Here is a 21,893-nt window from a genome sequence, read left to right on the forward strand (position 1 = left end):
TGAAATTAGAGATATTATTTTTAAATTTAAATTAAATGAATTAAATATTATATATAAAATTAGGTTTGGTTGAATTGGCTAGCATTTTATTTTATTTTTATAGTTAAAGGCTAAGAAATTTACACGTAGCATCTGTTGAAGTGGAAATGTTCCATTATCTTCTACTGAAAGAAATTTAATATCTCCAAATCCAAGAAATGAATAAAAAAATGTAAAGATAGATTTAGGTAAAGAGTCTTTAATCATTCAAATAAGGGAGTTATAACATCATTTCAACTACAATCGTCTATGGTTACTGGTTTTAATGTCTGTCAAATAGTTCTATCTGAGTTAGAAAACGACTAAATGCGGTATAAAAGAAAGAACAATTTATTAATATCTTGCTCATGACGATGCAAACTTCACTTTGTAACTCTAACGTATGTGTTCATGTGTAACTCAGAAGTTGAGTCATATGTTATAAAAGTGATGATAGCAGAAATATATGATCAACATCTTCTGTGAATTTTACAGATAAGAATCAAATTTGAAGTCCAATGGCAGACTCACATGGCTGTCTCTGATAGCCAACAAGTCCCCATAATCATCATGGAAGTATGCTTTCAAGAATGCAACAATGACTCCTCCAACAAACTTTCTCATTGGTTTTCTTGACTCTCCATTTTTGCATAAACAATATGTAGATTTCCCTCTAATTCCCTTGGTATCATCATCTAGCATGTCAGAGTGGCCATAATCCTTGGCTACAAAATACCATGCAGGTTTCTTACACTCACTGAAGAAATTCTCATGGTTCACACCCTTAGGTGCACAAGGAGGAAAAAAGGGGTTCCTTCTCACTTCACCCAGACCTGACCCTATGACCATCACTGGCATGTCAAAATCAAATGAGTGAGGAACATAGGAGAGAACTGCTGGGGGAGTTTGCTTTCCTTTGTCCATTCCATCAACTGGGTCAACTCCTATCAATGCTGAAAACTTTATATCAGTGCTGATGTTTAGTTTCCTCAGAGAAAGAGCAAATGCTGTTTTGCCTCCACGACTATGCCCAGAAAGTGCTATCTTCTTCAAGTTTGGTATTACATTTGCTGGAAGAAACTTGCAGAGTCCTTGTGATAGCCAATTTGTTATTGCAGCTGCAGAATGAATCTCATCACTTGTATCTGGTCCTGCCACTGTGTATAACTGTCAATCGCAGACAACACTGAAATTAACCTTTCATTCCAACAGATACATACCATTAGTAGATATGAAGAAACAATCAAATCAATGGCATTCCATGACAAAGGGCAACGTTTACTGATACAATAAAGTTTAACTGTGATGAAAGACTTTTAATACAGAAACCATACTACTCATACGAGTTTTGGTTACCAAAATTAATCATTATCTTGGATACACCTTGAATCTTTCGAGAAAAGAATTTATCAAGAAAATATAATAAAAACTAGTCTTGTATTCAAAATATTAACATCATTTCTAACTCAAAACCTTTAAGACGAGCAGAAATCCAAAATTTTAACACAAGGAAAAATCTAAAACCTTAAGAGATGATTAGTCTTTACCTTTATAAATAGTTCAACTTTCTCATTTCTATACATTATGAAACATAAGCTCACTTGAATTCTCAACAAAGAGTTTTTGACACCTCTCAGTTGAAAACATAGATTTTGTTCAGTAGAGAAACTATCAAGCACAATTAAAGCTTTGTATCTCCATTCATATGGTTAGTGACATATACTCATTTTCATCAAGCTTTTCTGAGAAATAATAATCGCAAATCTATTTTCCCAATTGGGGATTGAAATGATAAGGTATCACAGGAAACAAGGGTGACCTTAATCAAATGCTTATACTCAATTCGATTAAATACTCTAACTAAGATAGCATGGTCAACCACTGCTACATGAAATGGAAACTGACCTGCGGAGCAATGACAATGAATCCATGAGAAGCGACATGTTGTATTAGCTGAGAATAGAAGAAGTTGTAAAGAAGATAGCCATGTAGGAACATCAGAAGAGGGAATTCTCCAGCTTCAAGAGGAGTGGCAATCAAGAGAGGTTTTGGTGGTGGAACTGAACGCAGAAAAAGAATAAAATGTTACAGAGAGAACTGAGTTTTTAGTAAACAAAAATTGCAGAAACATAATTGTAAAAGTTAAGGTAAGCATATGTACTATTGTTGTGTGTACATGAGTCAGATTCCACCCTTAAAATCTGGGTTGTGTACTCTCCAATGTCAAAGACACTGGTAGATGAATAAGAACACATAACTGAAAATTGAGTTTCTGCTGCAGAATTAGATGACAAACTTGTGGCTTTTATATAGCCTTGTCACCTTTAGTTTCTTTTGGATATTTTGGTTTGCCTGAAGATGATATTTTACTCTTGTTCCACTTTAAGTGGACCAAAGACCCAAGAACACGTTTGAGGCAAAAGATTCTTTATACACAAAAAGCCTACTAGAGCCTTGTTATTTCCACCCCTGTTTTCTTAACTTCACACCTTTTATTTCCTGTACTTTTTTTACAAAATACTGTATATATAAACATTTTTCATTCAGAGAAATACAAAACAGAAAAGAAAAAATAAATTATATATACATGTTCAATGAATTTCATTTTACTTGTAAATTGAGTTTTTGTTGATAAATATATAGTAAATCTGTGATATAAAATAATTTTTTATCGATAATTATAACAGTGAGAGAGGTACAATCTTTTTATATAAGAGATAAAAATACAAAACTCAAATTACAAACATAAAATTAATATTTTAAAAAACAAAAAAAATTATAATTGTAAAAAAATATGTGACAAGTTCTACATTAATTTATCCCAATGAGATAAGTCTAATAATAATGAATTTAAGAAATATTATTACAGGTATCTTAAAATTCAATGAACATAAATTTGAAAAATATAAAAAATTCTTAAATATATTTTTTCTTATTCCTTCTTTAAAAGATAATATGAAATTTGTTAATGACTATTTTATTTATGATAAATATTATAAAATCTCATTTTATAGTATAAAATTATTAAAATAGAATGTCACGTAACAGATAATTTACAAGAAAATTAAAAATTCTAAAATAGGAGACTATATATTTGAAGAATAAATATATCTACATTATTTCTTTATATTCTCTTCACACTGAAACGACAAGAGATATCTCCTGCGTAAACTCACATCACTTAAGGTAATCATTATAAAAGGGAAACATACACAAACAACACAAAGACAAAAATAAAGATAAGCTAGTATGAAAGGAAGTATCACATTTGAATATATTATGAATGTCAAACTATAACATGTTATGCCCTTTGTGTGGTAGAACAACTTATCCCTTTCAGCTACGACACAATGTTAATATGTTAAAACGCCCTTTGCTAGAGAAAGGCCCCCAAGCTAGCACTTATGTGATGGAACAACTGAACTACTCCAAGCTTTCACACAGTGTTAGTCTGTTAACCAATGCCTAAGGTCAGGAAAAACATTTAGACTAGGACCTCCTACTACTCTCACCACATGCCTTTCCCATCTCTACTTGAGAATGGATGACCATTAGAGTGTCAAGATAACCTATCAGAACTCAACTTCTTACATTCATATGAAACCACCAAATAGGAATTTCCTCCTTGGAATCCCTTTTCAATCATACTTAAATTACATACATAACCTCAGGAATCAACCATCATGTATTCCAATTCATATTATAAATCAATTTCTACTTCAAGATAAGTATTATAAACCAATCATTCAAACAATCACATACATTAAACACACCTTAAGAAATATAAAAAAAAAAAAAACTTAGTTGAAAATCTGATATTTTCGCTCAAGCACCATGTTTGCTCGCTTAGCTAAAAGTGTCTGTCAGTCCACTCGCTCAGTTACCATAGCTTGCTTTGCGAATACAGAAATAGTAAGTTATGCTCGCTCAGCGACTACACTCGTTCAACTAGATATAGTTATACTCATTCAACGACTACACTCACTCAGCGAGACTACATAATTCTATAGCACCAAAACTGCATAACTTGCACCCTTAAAACCCCCCTCCCCCCCCCCTCCCCCAATGACCTATCCTAAACAATTTTACCAACTTCTAACACTCCTAGATTGGATTCTAAACTACTATAGACCTAAACAAATGTGTATCATCCAACTTAAACTAGTTCTTAACTATTTTACAACAAGATTTTTAACTTAATAACAATTAAACCTCACCTTAAAGACCAAAGTTGAATTCTAAAAGTTCTAGCTCATTTTTTTATCAACTTAGGGACTCTAGCAACTCAGATGTGACTTATCAACACCCTCCAAAATGGCCATTTTGACACAGAACCTATAATTCAAATCTCACTAGTCCAAACCCCAAAAATGAACTTAAAAACACTATAAAATCAACTTGTTGACTATTCACACCTTATTCTACATATTATTATCAACTAATAGCCCCAACAATTCTTAATTGATTCCAAATTACCATATAAAACTCATTTTTCCCTTTTTTAAATCCTAACTCAAAATTACACCGATTAACATCTCTATTTTAGAGCAAAAATAACATGTGACTTAGTCTAGTTCATTCCTTATCAACTTTATACCAATTTGACACCACAAATATCAAATCAAAAGAATGCACAGCCAAACTCAAGTCCAAAACAGAATCATCATAACCATCTTTCACAGTACTAAACATCAAAACTAATTACAATCAAAGAATCACAATTATACTGAAATATATAATCATATTTTAAACCAAGCCAACAACATCTACAACTAATCTTGAATCATACATATTATATAGAATAACAATCAAAGTAAAATCATTAACTCCTTTTTAGAAGACCAAATCTTCTACAAGTTTCCATACCACTTTTGCAGTTCAAAGAATTCTATCTACACCTACAAGCCATACAAACATGATCAGGATACGCCATTAGAACCATGAATCAGTAAGAAACCTAAAAGAAGACTAAAAGGTTATAAAACATTGGAAACTAGATAAAACAGCAAAAAACTAACTTACTCTTGTTGAGAAACTAATTTGGTATAATTGAAGATCTCACCGCGAGAATCATATAGACATTCTCCGATCTTCAAACAGATGAACATGATGCAAGAACCCTTAGAGAGAAAGAAGATAATAAAACTCGTTTATAAAAAGACGATTTGTTTTAAAACTATTTAATATTAAAATATTCAAATTTGACTATTTTTAACTCACTCTCATTTGAATATACCATTTTTAAGGTTTTTACATATATTTTAATTTTTTAACATTTTAAAAAAAATGATAAATATTGTTGTTACGATGAAACTAGTTACGTTTTCTATAATTACCCATCTAATATTTTAGTTTAAAAATTTACATTATTATAACATTGTTTTCTTAAAATAAAACGGTTATGTTATTATAAAATTATTATTACATTATTATAATTAAGAAAGTTTGATAATGGAGGGTGGTGGGATAAAGTAGCATCCTGGAAAGAAAAAAAGGTGATAATCTAATTTCTGAAGATTTGGATTGATGATGATGATGAGATTGAAAGCATAAAGAAGGAAAGAGAGAAATTGATAAATATGTTGAAATGAAGGAACCAAAAAGAAGAACATTAAGGGAAAATTTTCCAAAAACAAATGACATCCCATTAATGTTCATTCATGTTACGAGGTTGACCCAAGGAATCACTTAACAGCAACGACCTTAAGATTTGGAACATAAACAGCTTCCTCATTTCTCTGAGAAGGGCTTCGCCAAAACCCAGACCCGTAAAACCTCTCCCACATCTCTTTCTCCAGCTCCACCACGTCCGCGTCTTTCTCCGCTTCGCTCAGCCGCCGAAGCGCCGCAACGTCCTCCTCGTCCTCGCTGCACAGCGGGTACACCCGCCCAGCGCCCATGATGTCGTCGCAGCATCCGCACGAGCACCGCCGCGAGTGCGTCACCATCTCTAACCCCTCGCTATTGCTCCGCAGATGCCGTCGCTTCCGCCGCAGCGCCTTCTGGCAGAGTCTCGTCGGCACCTTGTACATCGCTAGATACATCATGTTCGCCAACCCGAACGAGAAGCAGCAGCACACGGCGGCGGTACCGCCCACCGCCTCCCCCAGCCTCGTCCCCGTCTGGGGGAAGCTCCGGCTCTGCTGCAGCAGCGGCTGCCGCGGGCGAGACACTGCCGACCGAAGAACAACCTTTCTCGACATAACTGTCGTAGCCGCTACCTGACAACTGTTTTCAGTTATTTAGTTTTTTTTTTTCTTTTTCTTTTTCTCGTATCCTTCTTTCTTCGGCTTCCAGTGATAATCCTCACGGTTGGTATGGTGTGGATGATTCTTTAAGAAGTGGAAGAAAGAAGGGAGAAAAAGATTCATGAGAGAAAGGTTTTATCTTTTTTCTTGTGGGTGGCCATGGCGATGGTAAACCAGGTGCAGAAATGGTGAATTAAGAAAGTCACATATATAGAAAAAAAATTGTTTTATTATAGGAAATTTAATTTTTGGAAGATGATGATTAAGCTAAGATGTAGGAGGAGATAAATAAGGTGTTAATTGAGGGTGTTTTCTAGGGTTTATAGTGGAAGTTGATGGAAATAGGTGTTGACCTAGAAATAGGAGTTTTCACCAAAATGACAACTGTGTATGAAGAAAATTATTTTGATGTTTATATATTTGTTCCCAAAATATAAAAACATGTTTGGTCAACACATTATATTTAAATTATAAAATAATTACAGATCTATAATGTTATAAAATATTTACCAACTTATATAATATTATAGTTACTATTTTTATTTTTTAATTTATTATCATAATTATTATTATTAAATTCAAGTTATGGATCAAAATTTAAATAATTTTTTCTTAATTTTTTTGGTTTTGATAGTTAACAAACCTTTCAAATAAAAGATAATTCAAATTTTAATGTATAATAGACAAAATTTTTAACAAATATTAATTCTAAATGACATTAACAATTTAAAAAAAAAAAACATCCACATTAATTATTTTTTACAAAATTAAAAACTCAATAGAGTCTTTCTTAAAAAAAAATAAGATTTCAAATGATTTATAATTTCTTATCATCACGATTGATATGAAATCTTATCTTTTAGGATGCATATTTACTTACTTTATTAGAATGAAATTGAATTATTTCTCTCTACTCAAGGAAGTCTGAAACTTCAAATGGTGGACCAGTAAATTGGAGAAAAGCCCAGCCCAACCACAAATTAATTGTCTCAGCCCATCAATGGTCTTGTCTTGTTTAAACACCAAACAAACATGGGGTTCGCAACATTATACACAACTAAACAAAACCATTATACTGTTCAGTGGAAAAAAAAACTAATATTTTTTTTTACTACTAATACCCAAAGTATTAAAATTAAATTGAACAGTATTAATGCAAATGTTTTAATAATTTATTAAACAATAATTATGGTTTTAAAATTAACTAGATTTGAATGATTATTATAAAGTTTATGCTTCGATAACAACTGTGTGTTTTACGATTCCTATATTACTTATTCATTAAACAGAATATTATGAATTATTTTCAATTTAAATAAGTATTTATAAAGCTATCATTTTTAACAAGTAAAACCACGTAAATTGTTGCACATTTGTATTCAGTAATAAAAACACTAATTAACTATTTGCGTTAAAAAAAATAAATGATATTTCCAATACAAATAGTAGTTATGTAATATTGTAAATACTAATTAATCTACCTTACTACATGAGTATTAAAGACAAGGATGATAATTTAAAACTTTGAAAGCGTGAAAGTAAACAAAAAAAAAAATACCCGGACAAATATTAAATTCATGCATTATATAAAAAAATTAAAATCATCAAAAATTAAAATTTTATAAGAATGAAAAACAGATATTATTTTGAAAAGATCAAAGTCAAACTTGTTAAGACCTTGAAAATGGTAATTTATAAGTGGTAGTGGTTTAAAAATATTATTTTAATATTAAAAAGTTTTATTATAAATAGTTATGTGAGTAACGAGTTTTATTATTTGAAAACACATAATTTTTTTATTAATTACTTTTTTAGAGTTTTCTGACTTCTCTCTAAGGGTTTTCATCCCTTCTTTTTCAAGTTGGTTTTTTACTCTTTTCTTTGGTCAGTTTTGTTTTCCTTACATGTTAGTTATTTTTGTTTTGCATGTGAAGTTTGAGTCTTCTATAAGACTCTCTACTGATCAGTGATCCTAACAGTGTACCTTGATTCTGTGGTTAGTAGGAGTAGATAAGAATTTTTGTAAGTTGGAGCTATTTTAAGCTTTCTAGAGCGGTTTGGTCTTCTGTCATTAGAAGCTAATATTGCTTTAATATTGTGTTAAGAAGTATGAATGTATGTATGATATGATAGGTTGTGACATTTATGTTTTGTTGAATATGTTATCAATTGAGGATTTTTGCGTGATGTTTGTGTATAGATGAGTGAATGTTGTTTATTGATGAATATTTTTATGTATGATTTTGGATTAGCACTCGTGTGAATTTTTAATGCTAGTGTTTTGGAGCTATATGAGGTATAATTTGTTATAGAATTTATAGTAATGAAGAGGGAAGTGTTGTGGGGTTGTTTTTAGTCTGAATTAGAGCTTTGATAGATGAAATTATAGAAGAGCGACTTTGGTGTGATAATTGACGTGTGAGATCTGTATTAGGGTCATTTAAAATTTGTATAGAACCTTAGTTAACCAAAAAAAGGGATGATGTTGATTTAGGGAATAGTGACTTAGTAAGAGTTGTAGATTAGTTTGGTGCTAAATAGGGGTTTTAATATGCGAGATTTTGAGATAATGGATGGATGGAGAATCTTGACTTTTAAAGTTTGTTTTTAGGCTATTTAAGATTTGTTTAGAGGTTGGGTTTACTAAATTGTTTTAAGGAATGAGTAGGATTGAATTATGAGCTTTAGAATGGTGTTTTAGTTAAGTTAGAAATTCATGAAAAAACAAGAGTAATAAAGTTTATGGTCCGATGTTCTTTTTCCATAAGTTGTTCACAGATTGTTGTGTGATAACTTGAGAGGGGGAAAGGGCAGTTGTACAACTTGTTAGTCTGACATTAATACATATATTGTTCAAGTTTAGAATTTATATGTATAGGTTTGATTTGGTTTTGAAATAAATTGTGTTATATGATTTTTACAATTGCATGATTTGATTCTTTTGATATTTCCTTACCCTTGTTGCTTTAGTTTTTTTGTTCGTGTTTTCTCTTTTACAATGATCACTTAAACGGTGTAAGCTCAGAGAGATGTATTTCCAACGTAGGATTAGGTTTTTGTTAATCAAATGTAAATCTCATTCTTAAAAAATCATTAAGTTTTTTATTATTAGTTATCTTTTCTATAAAATTTTATTTTAGTAATTTTACACTATTAAAATAGAATGTTACAAATAATTCTAACTAAATTAAAAAGTACAATGTACTACACATTATATTTTTAACTTCAACATATTTGAAAAATCATTAATTTGAATTACTATTGTTCATGAAATATATTTTAATGTGACTAGTTTAAAAAATTGACTACAAAAGTTGTATCATAACATTTAAATTTATTGTTGAATATAATTTCACTAACTTGAAGTCATGATTAACAATGAAGCAAAAGAGTATTTTTATTCCCTAGCTAGATTCACACATAAGTCACTAAAACTTTATGAAAACCATTTAGAGAAGGGGAAAATAAAAGAGGCTTTAAATTTGAACTTACCACATGTTGAAGTAAAGTTACCAATTATTTACATGTTAAGTCATTCTCAGGTATATTTGGCAAGGCATATTGTATGTCTTTTAAGCACTTTACTTTAAACATAGAAAACACAAAGTGAAGAGGAATATAATCCAAAACAATGATGACTATCTCACAAACCTTAAACTATTTCTCGGGATCCAATGAGGGAAAGCTCAGATCAACATGTATAAACAAAAGACATAGATCATCAACCTTTGTCTTTATCTTCAATGCTACACTTCACTCTTTCTTTTGTTCTTTTCTTTTGACTACCTTTGGTCTAAGATACTAACTCGCTTTAACTTCTTTCCAAATCATCAAAAGAACAACACCAAGGTTCACATGATTTTCTCTCACTTTTCCCATTCAAAAAATACATAAAAATATCCAAAAGAAAGAAAGAAAACCCTCATATCACATAATTGGAACTTCATTTCAATTTTTTACATTTGGATCAAACCCCCCCACCCCCATCAAGTATCAAAAGATATACTACCATGTTCATTAGATCATTATCATCATCAATCATACAAGCAAGGATCATCCCTTTTCACTTTTCCCTTTAACCTTTACCCTTTTCCCAAATCCCAAAATTTCTTCACAATCAAACGTTACATATTCTGTTTCTGTTGTTCCTCTCAGCAGCAATAGATAGAAGCCTTGACACACCCTGAGTCCACACATCATACTCTCTCTGATTTCTGCACTCAAATTCAACAACTCCACGCATCACTGTTTTCAAACCAAAGTAGCGACGGTTCTCTCCACCTTCAAGCAAGTGGCGACCGGGCCAAGCAGGCATATCTTTGATAACTCCAAGCACCACATCTGTGCAATATTTTCAAAAAAGGGGTTTGGAATTAAACTTAAAGAACAACCCTTTTGATTCTTTTCCTACTTTAAAGACCACAACTTTCACAAATCCCCAAACCAGACCAAGACCCACCTCCATTTCAGTTAAATTATTTCAAGAGTCGGACAAAAAAGTAAACCAAAATCAAAGACTCACTCTTCTTCTTTTTTGTGATGGTCCCAGCAACGTGCCTGCTCTTCATCTTCACCATAACCTGAGAGCACAAAAAGAGCCTCCAAAGGGTTATCACCACTTGCAGATTTCTCGGAAAACTAAAAATTCATCTCATCCCTTCACATCACTTTACAACTTTTTTTCATACTCTTAATTCATCACCAAATAATTGTTTATCTAATACATCATTTGGAACAAAGTAAACAAAAAGTCGCACCTGGTTCATCCTGTTTATGTAAACTGATACAATTTTCCAATGCAGTTCACCTGCAAGAGCAATAACCCATATTCTCAAATCAAATCATTTCCTAATCATCATACAAGGAAGAAACACAAGCCATTTAAAAATAACACCACAGAATCTGCTTTACTAGTGTCTTTTTACTCCGCAGATACAAAACACAAAACATGCCAAATTGTAACAAACGTTCTGAATCAAACAAAGCAAAATAACACAACAGAAATGTAAATTTCAGAAAATATACCGGTGCGTGTGCGTTTGAGAAGTTCACAACCTCTGGCCAGCAATTCTCTGCTACAGATACCCAAGAAGTTTTCTTCTGGCACAATTTCACCACTGAAGCTACTATTAGAGCTGCCATTGCTACCGCTACCGTTTCCGCCGCCGCCCCCGCCACCCAAATTCTTCTCCACAGGAATCACGGCTGCTATGTTCCAAACCTCCTTAAGGACCCTCGCTTTCAACGTGGCAGCACCGCGTAAAGCTGCAAAATCAGGCCACAAACACCATGCTCAAGACAAAAGCATCACAACCCCACAAAACAATTCCTATGTAGGGACAGAAACAGATCCATTTTGAAAACAACTAATGTTTACTGAAAATATTGCATGAATATCAGAATAAGATAATATAAAGTTGTCCTGTGTCAGGATATATTTCCAAAAATGCTAGTAGAAAACAAGGAATAAAAACAATAATTGAGAGAAAATTCATTCACTTTAAGTTTTTTTATTTGGTTCTTCTAAATTTGACCAAGTGTGAAGTAAAAGTGAAAAATAATTTCCACAAAATCAATAATCTCCGACCCTTTAAAATCAAGTGCATTACAGTTAAATAAATTCAAAATAATTATCCAACTACAACGTTAAAATTTTCACGTTAAAGCAGTTAAAGTGAATGTCATTTGTTTCTATTGTCATGCGGATACCTGTGGCCGCAGCTGCCGTCAACGTCGTGATGTCGCCGGCGGACCTCACGTTCACGGCGGAGCTGACCACCGAGGCCAGGTGGTCGCGCTCCGCACCCATGGCCTCGGCCGCCTCCACACACTGGGCTGCCACCAGAGTGGCCGCCGATGCCACCGCCATGTGAGTCTTTGCCATCTGCTCGTCCTTTCCGGAACCGGAAGAGGCGGCGGCAGTACCGGCGACGATGGCAGCAACGGCGGCAGCGACGCCAGCAACCGAAACAGCAGCGTGGAGCTGAGCATTATGCGCCCTGGTCTCCTCCTTCTTCTTCTCCTTCCTGTCCTTCAGCCACCTCCCCACTGTCTTACCACCGCCTGCGGCGGCGGCGGCGGCAGCGCCGCCGGCACCCCAGTATTGACCATTGAGGCCGGTGATGATGCTGGTGGCGTTGTGGTTGTTGTTCGAACGGTTATACTGCAGAGAAAAAATTCAATGTGGTGGGCCATTCTTAGCAACAACATAGACAAGCAACCAACAAATTGTTTTGCAACATCAACTTTGTGTGCTTCACAATGGATCTTGTCGTGTCAGTGAAAATATTCTGTGTCTATTTCCAAATCACTAATACCTTATCAATATTTGTAAATATTTTAGTACCAAGTTAATAAAAATTGCTAACATTAGTCTCTGCTGTTCTGAACAAAAGAACAAGGTAAAAAACCTTGGCGTGGCAGAGTCCAAAACTGTACTTATCTTCATTTATATTTTGGTCTGTGCCTATGCTTAACTTATGTTCAATCCTTTTTTCCAATTTTTCCTCATAGGGTGGTCCATCAGCTATTAATGCAACCCAATGGGAATTTTTTTTTTCAGGCATGATCAGGAATCAGAAGAATGGTTATTGTTGGTGCCTTTCACCAATTTCACAAAGGGGGACCACTGAGTAACCTTGTAACTGAAATTGCAAAGGAAACAAAAAAAAAAAACACAGCTTTTGGAATTGTAAACCTAACGAAATAATTGAAACACTAAGAAAAACGAGGATTCCGAAGCAAAAATTGTCCATTTTTTGCCGGGCTAAAAACACTATTTTCCGTTAACTAGTTTGTAATTTATTGAATTATTTTTAGCGGGCAGTGGAAAAATAAACAAAAACAAAACAAGTACTAACTAGTTTGTTTGTTTTGTTTGCAGTGAAGAGAGAAAAGCAGAGGACTCTCTCCATGTTTGTTCTGTTTTGTTGGTAAGAGAGAAAGCTGAAACTACATGGTGGGTTTGGTTGGTTGGTTTGGTCCAAGTGTGCAGTGATATCAGTGTTCGTGCTTTGCACCAAACAAAAAAGTGTAACTCTATTAAAAAAAAAAAAACATGTTTGTCGGTTCAGAGAGAGAAAGGGAGGGAGAGACATAGTTACCTTGAAATCGTCAATCTCAGAAGGGGAAACCGGGGGGCTGTCTGTCAGGGAGCCATTAAGAGGGCCACTGCTGTGAGAGAGCCTTCCTGAGGTCCTTGGCGATACCTCCTGCTGACCAAACTCAAAACCACCCATTCTGCTTCAGTCTTTTGTCACCATTAACACACAAAAATGGAAGACTACTGATACAAACATATTCAAATTAAGGATATATGTTCAAATGACATTTCCTCAATTTAAGTTTATAAGTTATTTAATCTAGGCTTAATCATTCATATATCTATAAACAAACAAATTTAATTTTTATACATCCTATTTATTTTAGCTTTCACAAATTTTGACAATAAAAGCTAAAAAGTTCCAAAAATTATATATCCATGAACTGGAAAAGTTAAAATGTCTAAAATAGATTAAGTTTAAATGTAAAAACTAAGAAAATTTTGTATATCAACAGATACCAAAGGAAAAATATTAAACTAATTACAGTGATCTTGAAATTTTTACAGTACCAACACTGGTACAGAAAAAAACGATTTCCTTCACTGAATTCAACCACTAATATGCCCCTACTTAGCAACTAACACATTGAAATCTCTAGGAAAAAAAATTGAGATAATTTAATTTTGTTATTCTCCTTTCAACATAAAAGTAGTTGCAGAGAGAAGAAAGAGAAGATGAAGCAAGAATGGAAGAGTGAGTGAGCATACGGAGTGAGACATGATACGATCCATGATCATCTGCGAGGTCTCAGAGGAAGCAAAGGAGAACGGGTTACCAGAAACAGTGGCGGATTCTTCAACTTCTCCCGCTATGTCTTCGAGTATCACAGAGGCATTAGAATTGTTGGAACAGAGGTTAAGGTGGTTGTTGTTGTTGTTGGTTTTGTTGGAACAAGGTGGAAGCTGTTGAGACGAAGAGAGGGCCTTGGAGACTTCCATCGCGGAGGCGCTCCACGACCGCGAGAGGAACTCCATGGGGTCACGGGGCGCCGTGCTGTGAAACGGGTCGGGTCTCCATGCGGGTCGCTCCTTTTCCATTATCGGGTTCGGGTTTTGAAGAAACGAAGATGAAGAGGTTTTGTTTTGTTGAGAGAATCAGAGAGGTTTTAAAGAAGAAGAGAGGAGTGGAAATAAGATGTTCTATTAAAAGAGCACGGAGACATGTGACAACCGTTGATCTTTGTCAGGACTTGATCAACGGGTCTCGTTTCTCGATGCCATCATGCAAATTATACCCTACCACACTTCATAAAAGATATAAAGAAGGGGAATTTTTGACAAAGGAAAAAAGTGAGGTGAAAAACATATTAAATAGGAAGATTAATTAGAAGTTTTTAATTGATTTATTAATCTATTTATATAATCAAATTAAAAAAAAAAAAATTAACCTTTGGTGTTTCACTCACAATTGTAGTAAAAAAAAATGGATCTTTTTTCAAGTTCTGAAAAGGAAAAAAAAAACACCATAGATGAGTTCTACTTTATACCTAAGTTAATAAAATCAAAGAATTCAGGATAAGATTAAAGGGTCTTTGGTTTGAACCCCTTTTCTGGTTAAAGTGAGAAAGTGTTTCTATTTGAGTTTCTCAAATCCCATGTTGATACCTTTTTTATATCAAGACTACATTTATTTTATTTTATGAAATTTAATTGATAAATTTAGAATACCTGAAATTAATATTGAATTTTTTGTAACCAAATAAAAAAGAAAATGATAAATAAGATGGATGAGATATTTGTCTTTTGCATGTGGGTCCTTTAATGTACAGAAAAAATGGTACCATATTATTCGTTGACAGAGGCAATGCAATGTAAGGATTGTGCAGATGCCACTCACACACAAACAAAACAATCACAGTGATTTTCATAATTGCCAAAATCCTTTTGTAATGGACACTGAAAAATTACTTTATTTTATGCTTTCATTGAATTATAAATGATAATACATTAAAAATTTGACATGTTTGAGGAGCAAAATACATGAGTTTAATTCTCTGACAGTGTCTTGATCGGTGATCTGAGATCTGAGTTTGGAGTTTACGAAGACATGAATTCACTGCACGAGGAACATGAGACTGTATAAAGGTACGTAGGACACATTGATGTTTTAGCATTTACTACAACATTAATGAATCCTTCTCGATACTGCTCCATTCTTGGATGGTCACGAGTTCCTAGCAAAGAAAAAGGGGACATGGATGTTACAGTTGCATGAAGCAGAAGTGTCTCATGAAATAGTTTTAGGTTTTGAGCATGCATTCTGATTAGAAACATCCATCACTCTAACTGTTCATCCAGCCAGCTTGTCCATTAATGAGATTCCTTCCTTTCTCTGGGTTTAAACCTATTAATCTTTCTTTTTCATTCTTCATTAATTCATTTTTATAATAAATTTGGATCTTTCAAACATTATTTAAATTTTTTAATATATTTTTATTATAGCATATTTGATATATGGATATATAATGTTGAATCTATTTCTGGTTACATTGTCCACCTTCCACACGAATGGAAAAGGAAAATGGTGGAACAGTGTTGATAATGATTCATCTATGCTGCTTCAATATATATTTTTTGCATTATCGTCAAAACATACGTACGTGTGAGTACACCCCAATTCATGAACTTGTTTGCATTGATAACTCAATAGATAATATAATATACACATTATTAAATGCATGTTTTCACCTTCAAATAGAACTATATAGAGATAGATTTGAATAGTCATGTCAAACATTAAGTGAAGTGATGCTTAAAGATGTTGTTTTCAAAAAGTTTTAAATATTTTAATTTTATTGCATACAATTTACAGTATTGGATTAAAATTATAGGAAAATGAAATAAAAGTGGTGAGTAATTTTTTGTCATTTCTTAGCTAAAAATAGAGTACAGGAATGGTTCTTGCATGGAAAAAGACATGATGAATAGACATGAGACAGGTAGCCATAATGCAGAAAATTAGATTGTGACCAAACCATACACAGTAAGAAACAGCACTAACAAGTCATTGTTACTATCAAATTTGCTGGAAACAATTTCATCATCATATCTGCAAGCTGTTTTAGGTTAAACACCTATATGTATGAGAGATTCATACAATTTAACAACCTATTGCCAGCACATCATAATATCATATATATAGAAGAATAGTCGATCGAAGAAATAATAGAGAAGGAAGAAAGGTGGAAAACGATGGTTCTAAATTTTATTTGATAACATGAGAATATTTTATTAATCGTTTAATTTTTTAAGTGGGTTTAGTTTTATTAGAAAAACTCTTTCTCATGTATTTTTTTTTTTTAATTTTATTGATTCTGTAGAAAGTGAAGGAGTGAGATTTGAGGTAAGTTAATTTGGAGGTGAGAAAGAGAAGTAAAACTTGAAATTAAGAAAGGAATCAAAACTATTTAATTTAGTTTTTAGAAAGGGTGAAAACTAAAGAAAATAAATTATTACAAATTATAGAAAAATAGGATAAAAATTATTTAAAAGTTTTAAAATAAACTTCTCATTACTAATAAAAATTGACGCGTATTTAATTGTTTATTTACTTACCAAGACTTGTATCTTAGATTATCCATCAAATGATCAATTTAAATACAAAGTGTAAAAAAGTTGAATAAAAACTAAAAGTAAAAGGAAAGGAACGTACAAAGAGAACTTTAATTTAAGAAAAACTAGCAATAAAAAGAAATTATTTATTCAATTGCATTTCTTTAAATTGTTATTTAGAAAAACTACCAAAACTAAATAAGTTAAATATATACATGAATTATTTGAATGTGATATAGAGAAAGTATTATGCCAAAAAATCAATCTTTTGAACTAACACAATTTTAATTCGCAATTGTTATGTATGTTTACGATTTATACACTTACATTGAATTGATTTTTGTCATATTTATCATATTCCTCTATATTTTATCTATAACCAAGCAATTTAATCCAAATTACCTCAAATAGAATATTCTATTTTTTTTTTTTTGTATAATTGCAGTAAACTCTAAAAGGGCGTAATATTACGCTTTTAGAAACTGAGTAAATAAAGTATCAATAAAAAAGATTGCATGCAGATTAACAAAATTAAATGGTGATTAAAAAAGTTAATAAATATGTTTGTACCTTTTTTTATATGTTTATACTCAACTTCTTCTTATCACCAAAAAAATTATTAAATAACAACTAATTTAAAGATTAAAAACATAATTAACAATTATTTGATTAAGTTGGACACTATTTTATAAATTAAAAATTATTGATATTTAAAATGATATTTTTTATTAACAAAATATATAATTATTAATAAAAATAATATCTAATTCACAGATTAATTTAAACTCTAATTCAAAAATTAATTATAATTTTTTATTAATTGTAGAATTTATTTTAGATATCAATAATTTTTTATTTACAAAATAGTGTCCTATTGAATAAATATTATTTTTTGCCTCTAAATTAGTTGTTAATTATTAATTTTTTTTGTAGTAGTATATATACATATATGACAAAAGGTTAAAATACCCCTACTTAGTATAATATTTGGACTAAAATTCAACTACTATAGAAAAAGAATATGCAAAAATAAAGGATATAAAAACTAGAAAAATGGGTTAAGAAAAGGGATCATCTCACTCATAAATAAAGTTATTGAAAATTATAAAAATAGTAAAAATCAAAGAATCTGTTCTTCATCTTTGTAACTATATATATCATAAGATGGAAATATGTAGAGAAACTATTCATATACAAGGACTAGTAGAGACGTCGTATGTTACCCATGCTGCGCATGCAACCTTTTGGGACCATTTAATGCAATAAACTATTTTCCATATTTACTTTTTACTGTAAAACTATTATTTCACAATAAACTATCTTTTTATGGTTTTATTTGTCACAATTTCATTTCTGAAAGACATTCCAATTCCAAAGGATGGAAAGATGAAAAAAATCTTTAAATTACATTTAACTTTGACGATTAAATAATATAAGACTATTATTATGCACACCATTTAAGAATAGAAATTAAGAATAATTTAAATATGTGTATTTTTTAATTCTTTTAAGATACTTTTTGAAGTTGAACTTAGAACTAGTTGAAATTCGTGGAGTGATATCAGTTAATTATTATTCTTCTAAAATATTATCTGTTTTAGAGTTTTATTTGATAAATTTTATTTTTAAAAGATGTTTTTAAAGATGGAAGAAAAAAAAATTGTATTGAATGTGATAGAAACACTAAATAACTAAATAATATATTAGATTTTAATTTCCTACATACAAGAAAATCCTTGAGGGGATGAAAAAAATAATTGAAATTAACATATGAAAAATAAGAATGAATAGGTGGGTCCAAAGTGTTCCTCAGTGTCTGACCAATTAGAAGGCAGTCTCTGACAGATACGTTTTAGCGTAGCAAAATCCTGACCCTTCGTTCAATCACTGACGCTTCTTCATTTATTTTGCCCTAACTTTCACTTTCTTCTCTGTCACTTTTTCTCCTTTTAACACCAATTTTTTCTCACCATTTTGATACTGCATACGTGTTAAAATGTGATTGGACGATTTCGAATTATAAAAAAAAACTTTAGTTTTTCTCTTTCAAATATGTTTTTGTCTAAGCTTTTTTAATTTGAAATCGTCTAATCACATTTTAACATTTTAACACGTATGCAATGTCAAAAATTGATGTTAAGATATCATTTTCCTATTCAAAATTACTTCATTTTCCGTACCGAAATTTCAGTTATACGATAATCAAACCCTAACCCTACTACATCTTTAAAAAGATCAAGAATTTTGGATTCAGGAGAGTCAGCAAGATAGTCTCTGACATGATTTTTTTTTTCTAAAAAACAACATTGTTAGAACATATATGTTTTTGTTTTGATTTTGTGTGTGGTTTAAGAATGTTAGTAATGTGGAAGAGACAATGGAAGTAAAGAAAGGGCAAAGGAATATTTGTGTGGTCAAATATGTGGGGCTGTAAATGGTTAATTGGCTGGTCACAGTGGTGAATAATTGGATAATGTTTGTACTTTTGTTTCTTTTAATGCCAACATTTTTGGCACTTGCACCCACATGACAAAAACATTCATCAACCTTGCTGCTTCTTCCTCCTCAACTTTTCATTCATTTTTTACAAATAATTAATTACCAGAAGAAAATTTATGTTTTGCTTCAACTTTCTCCTTTATGTTACACAGTAATTCACCTTTATGCTATGCTCAATCTCATCAAAAATCATAGTTTTATTGCAATGATATTTAGTATTTAAAAGAGCAGAATGTTTTTTTTGGGTTAGTAGGAAAATTTAGGGCAAAATAGAGCTTTGAAACTTTACAAACTGAAAACTATGCCATAAACAACCCTTTTGTTTATTATTCCTGTAATCTATAGTTTTGTAGACGAACTTCATGGCAATTATCTAATATAATTATAGTTTTTGGGGTTTTTTAAAATTGGTATTTTTGAATCCTCAGGATTTGAAGAGAGTTTGTTTTTGTTTATTCGAAGGAAAAATAAATGTGTTGTGAAAATGAATAATTAAAAAAAAAATGTAAGGTCACACTTCTATTAATAAGGTCTAATCTAATCTTCACTTAAAAAGTTTAAAACTTTCTTTTATTATTCATTATCAAGATAATTTATTAAGGTCTTGTTGTTTAACATTCAAAATCTTAAATTTAATATCATATTAATAATAATTGATATTTTAAAAAATTCTAATGTTAAAGGTATTACTTGCATAATTACGGCTTTAACATTACATATTATTGACAAATCCAGAGCAAAACAATCAAAAAGACTCCCAGTAATGGATTAAATTTAAGATTAAAAATTAAAAAACTATACAAAATTATTTTAAAGTGAATGAATAAAAAAATAAACTAAAGTGATTACAAATATATAAATCATTGAAATATCATATGGTTATTATGAGATTAAAGTGGTGGGGTGCATTGCATAAATAGGATGTCCAATGTCATAAAGACATAGTTTTCAGCATTAACACAAAGATAATAAAGCTAAAGAAAATAGTGGTTGAACTCTATTAGAGTATTAGTACCTTTTCATAATCCCTATGCTAATTCTTCTTAAAACCAAAATTCTGGAATTAAAGCCTTGATGGGACCTTCAACTGCATATTAATTAATGCTTCTTATCTATAATACAATTTCATAAACTTCATGGATCCACTTATATAATTTTGATGGGACTTCAATTACTTTAACCAATTTGCATATTTAATTTCTATTTGTGATCTGATTTTTATTTTTATTGTTTTGTTTTTTTAAAGTGTTACTTAAATTTCATCAGAAAAATATAAATTTAATAATTTTTTTATTGTTGATAAAGTATGTGCAATATTATATATATAACATTAAGTAAAGTGTACAAACATAAATAATAAAATTATTTTTTTTAAACTTTAAAATAACAACTAAATAGAAATAAAATTTTAAAGTAATCCAACACTAGAAAATTATCTATCCAGAAAACTTGGTTTTGCTACTTTAAACCTTACATTAAAAGTTATCACTTTTAAACTTGTCATAAAAGTATTTGTTGATATTTAAAAAAAAAAACATCAAATGTATTATTTACGTACCGTGTTTATTTAATTTAAAAAGATAACACTGATTAAATTATTTATTATTTACCAGGTTATTTCAAATTTTAGAAACTTTAAACCCGTTTTTATTTTCTTATTTTACAATAAAAAATATATGAACTCTAAATTCTTTCTTCTTTTTTCAAGAATAAAAATAACATTTTATAATTTTTAATGTCTGTTCTTGTTCATATTTAATTTTTTTTCTCATCCATTCATTTATTGTGAATGTGGCCGGATTTTGTATTTTCATGTAAATATTATTTCTTATTTTACTTATTAGACTAATTCAACAAAATGTTTATATTATTACAATTATTTGAAGTTAAAAATAATCTCAAAATCTACTAAATTGAGGATTAAAAATATTGAAGAGAAGAGTATTAAAAACTAATAAAATTGTGTGAGATTTAAAAAGTAAACTTATTTTTTTGTTTGTGAATAATAAGTTGTGATTGGTGGGTAGTGCTGGAACTTAATCATACATTACAATGATTCAAAAGTTGAAGAGTGTATACATTATGAGATGGGTCATAGCTCCATCAACTCATCAAAAATCAAAAGCAGATTCAGTATTTGGACTGCTTTCTCTCTCAAATTTTCAATTATACATCCAAATTATGCAAACTTATGATTCTATTTGACTTATTATTCTATGATATAATATTTTAATGTGTGTTAGAAAAATGTGTTCTTAGCAATTCTTTTGTGAAGATAATTTGAAAAAAAGTTATATATATATATATATATATATATATATATATATATATATATATAGTAAATTCAATTTTTCTTAGATTTAAGATTTCCCACTAAGATTAACCAATTTATGAATTTATAAGTATAAGAACTGAAAAGATAGAAATTAAATGACGATAAAATATTAAAAGGAATCAAAATCATTTTTTCTTAA

The 21,893-nt window shown here is 30.8% G+C and overlaps 3 protein-coding genes across 5 annotated transcripts; all 3 read right to left on the reverse strand.

The window, feature by feature from the left end:
• Positions 1 to 353: 353 nt before the first annotated feature.
• LOC106771335 (chlorophyllase-2, chloroplastic) lies at positions 354 to 2,457 on the reverse strand. The gene is made up of 3 exons (XM_014657299.2): positions 2,180 to 2,457; positions 1,924 to 2,078; positions 354 to 1,185 (listed from the first exon to the last, which is right to left on the reverse strand). The coding sequence occupies exons 1-3, from the start codon at positions 2,271 to 2,273 to the stop codon at positions 508 to 510; spliced, it is 927 nt and encodes a 308-aa protein (XP_014512785.1). The 5' UTR covers positions 2,274 to 2,457; the 3' UTR covers positions 354 to 507.
• A 3,115-nt stretch (positions 2,458 to 5,572) lies between these two features.
• On the reverse strand, positions 5,573 to 6,637 carry LOC106771937. The gene has a single exon (XM_014658001.2). It carries the CDS (start codon positions 6,219 to 6,221, stop codon positions 5,703 to 5,705), a length of 519 nt encoding a protein of 172 aa, XP_014513487.1. The 5' UTR covers positions 6,222 to 6,637; the 3' UTR covers positions 5,573 to 5,702.
• Positions 6,638 to 9,885: 3,248 nt separating this feature from the next.
• Positions 9,886 to 14,484, reverse strand: LOC106771938 (VAN3-binding protein). 3 transcript variants are annotated; one of them, XM_014658004.2, is made up of 7 exons: positions 14,077 to 14,484; positions 13,370 to 13,477; positions 11,976 to 12,429; positions 11,292 to 11,531; positions 11,024 to 11,073; positions 10,789 to 10,846; positions 9,886 to 10,607 (listed from the first exon to the last, which is right to left on the reverse strand). In XM_014658004.2, exons 1-7 carry the CDS (start codon positions 14,404 to 14,406, stop codon positions 10,384 to 10,386), a joined length of 1,464 nt encoding a protein of 487 aa, XP_014513490.1. In that variant the 5' UTR covers positions 14,407 to 14,484; the 3' UTR covers positions 9,886 to 10,383. The 3 variants fall into 3 exon arrangements, with proteins under 3 accessions (XP_014513490.1, XP_014513489.1, XP_014513488.1); XM_014658003.2 differs by having other exon boundaries at positions 13,370 to 13,480; XM_014658002.2 differs by having other exon boundaries at positions 13,370 to 13,489.
• Between the last annotated feature and the right edge of the window lie 7,409 nt (positions 14,485 to 21,893).

This window comes from Vigna radiata, chromosome 8 (assembly GCF_000741045.1).
Source record: "Vigna radiata var. radiata cultivar VC1973A chromosome 8, Vradiata_ver6, whole genome shotgun sequence".
Taxonomy (NCBI): domain Eukaryota; kingdom Viridiplantae; phylum Streptophyta; class Magnoliopsida; order Fabales; family Fabaceae; genus Vigna; species Vigna radiata.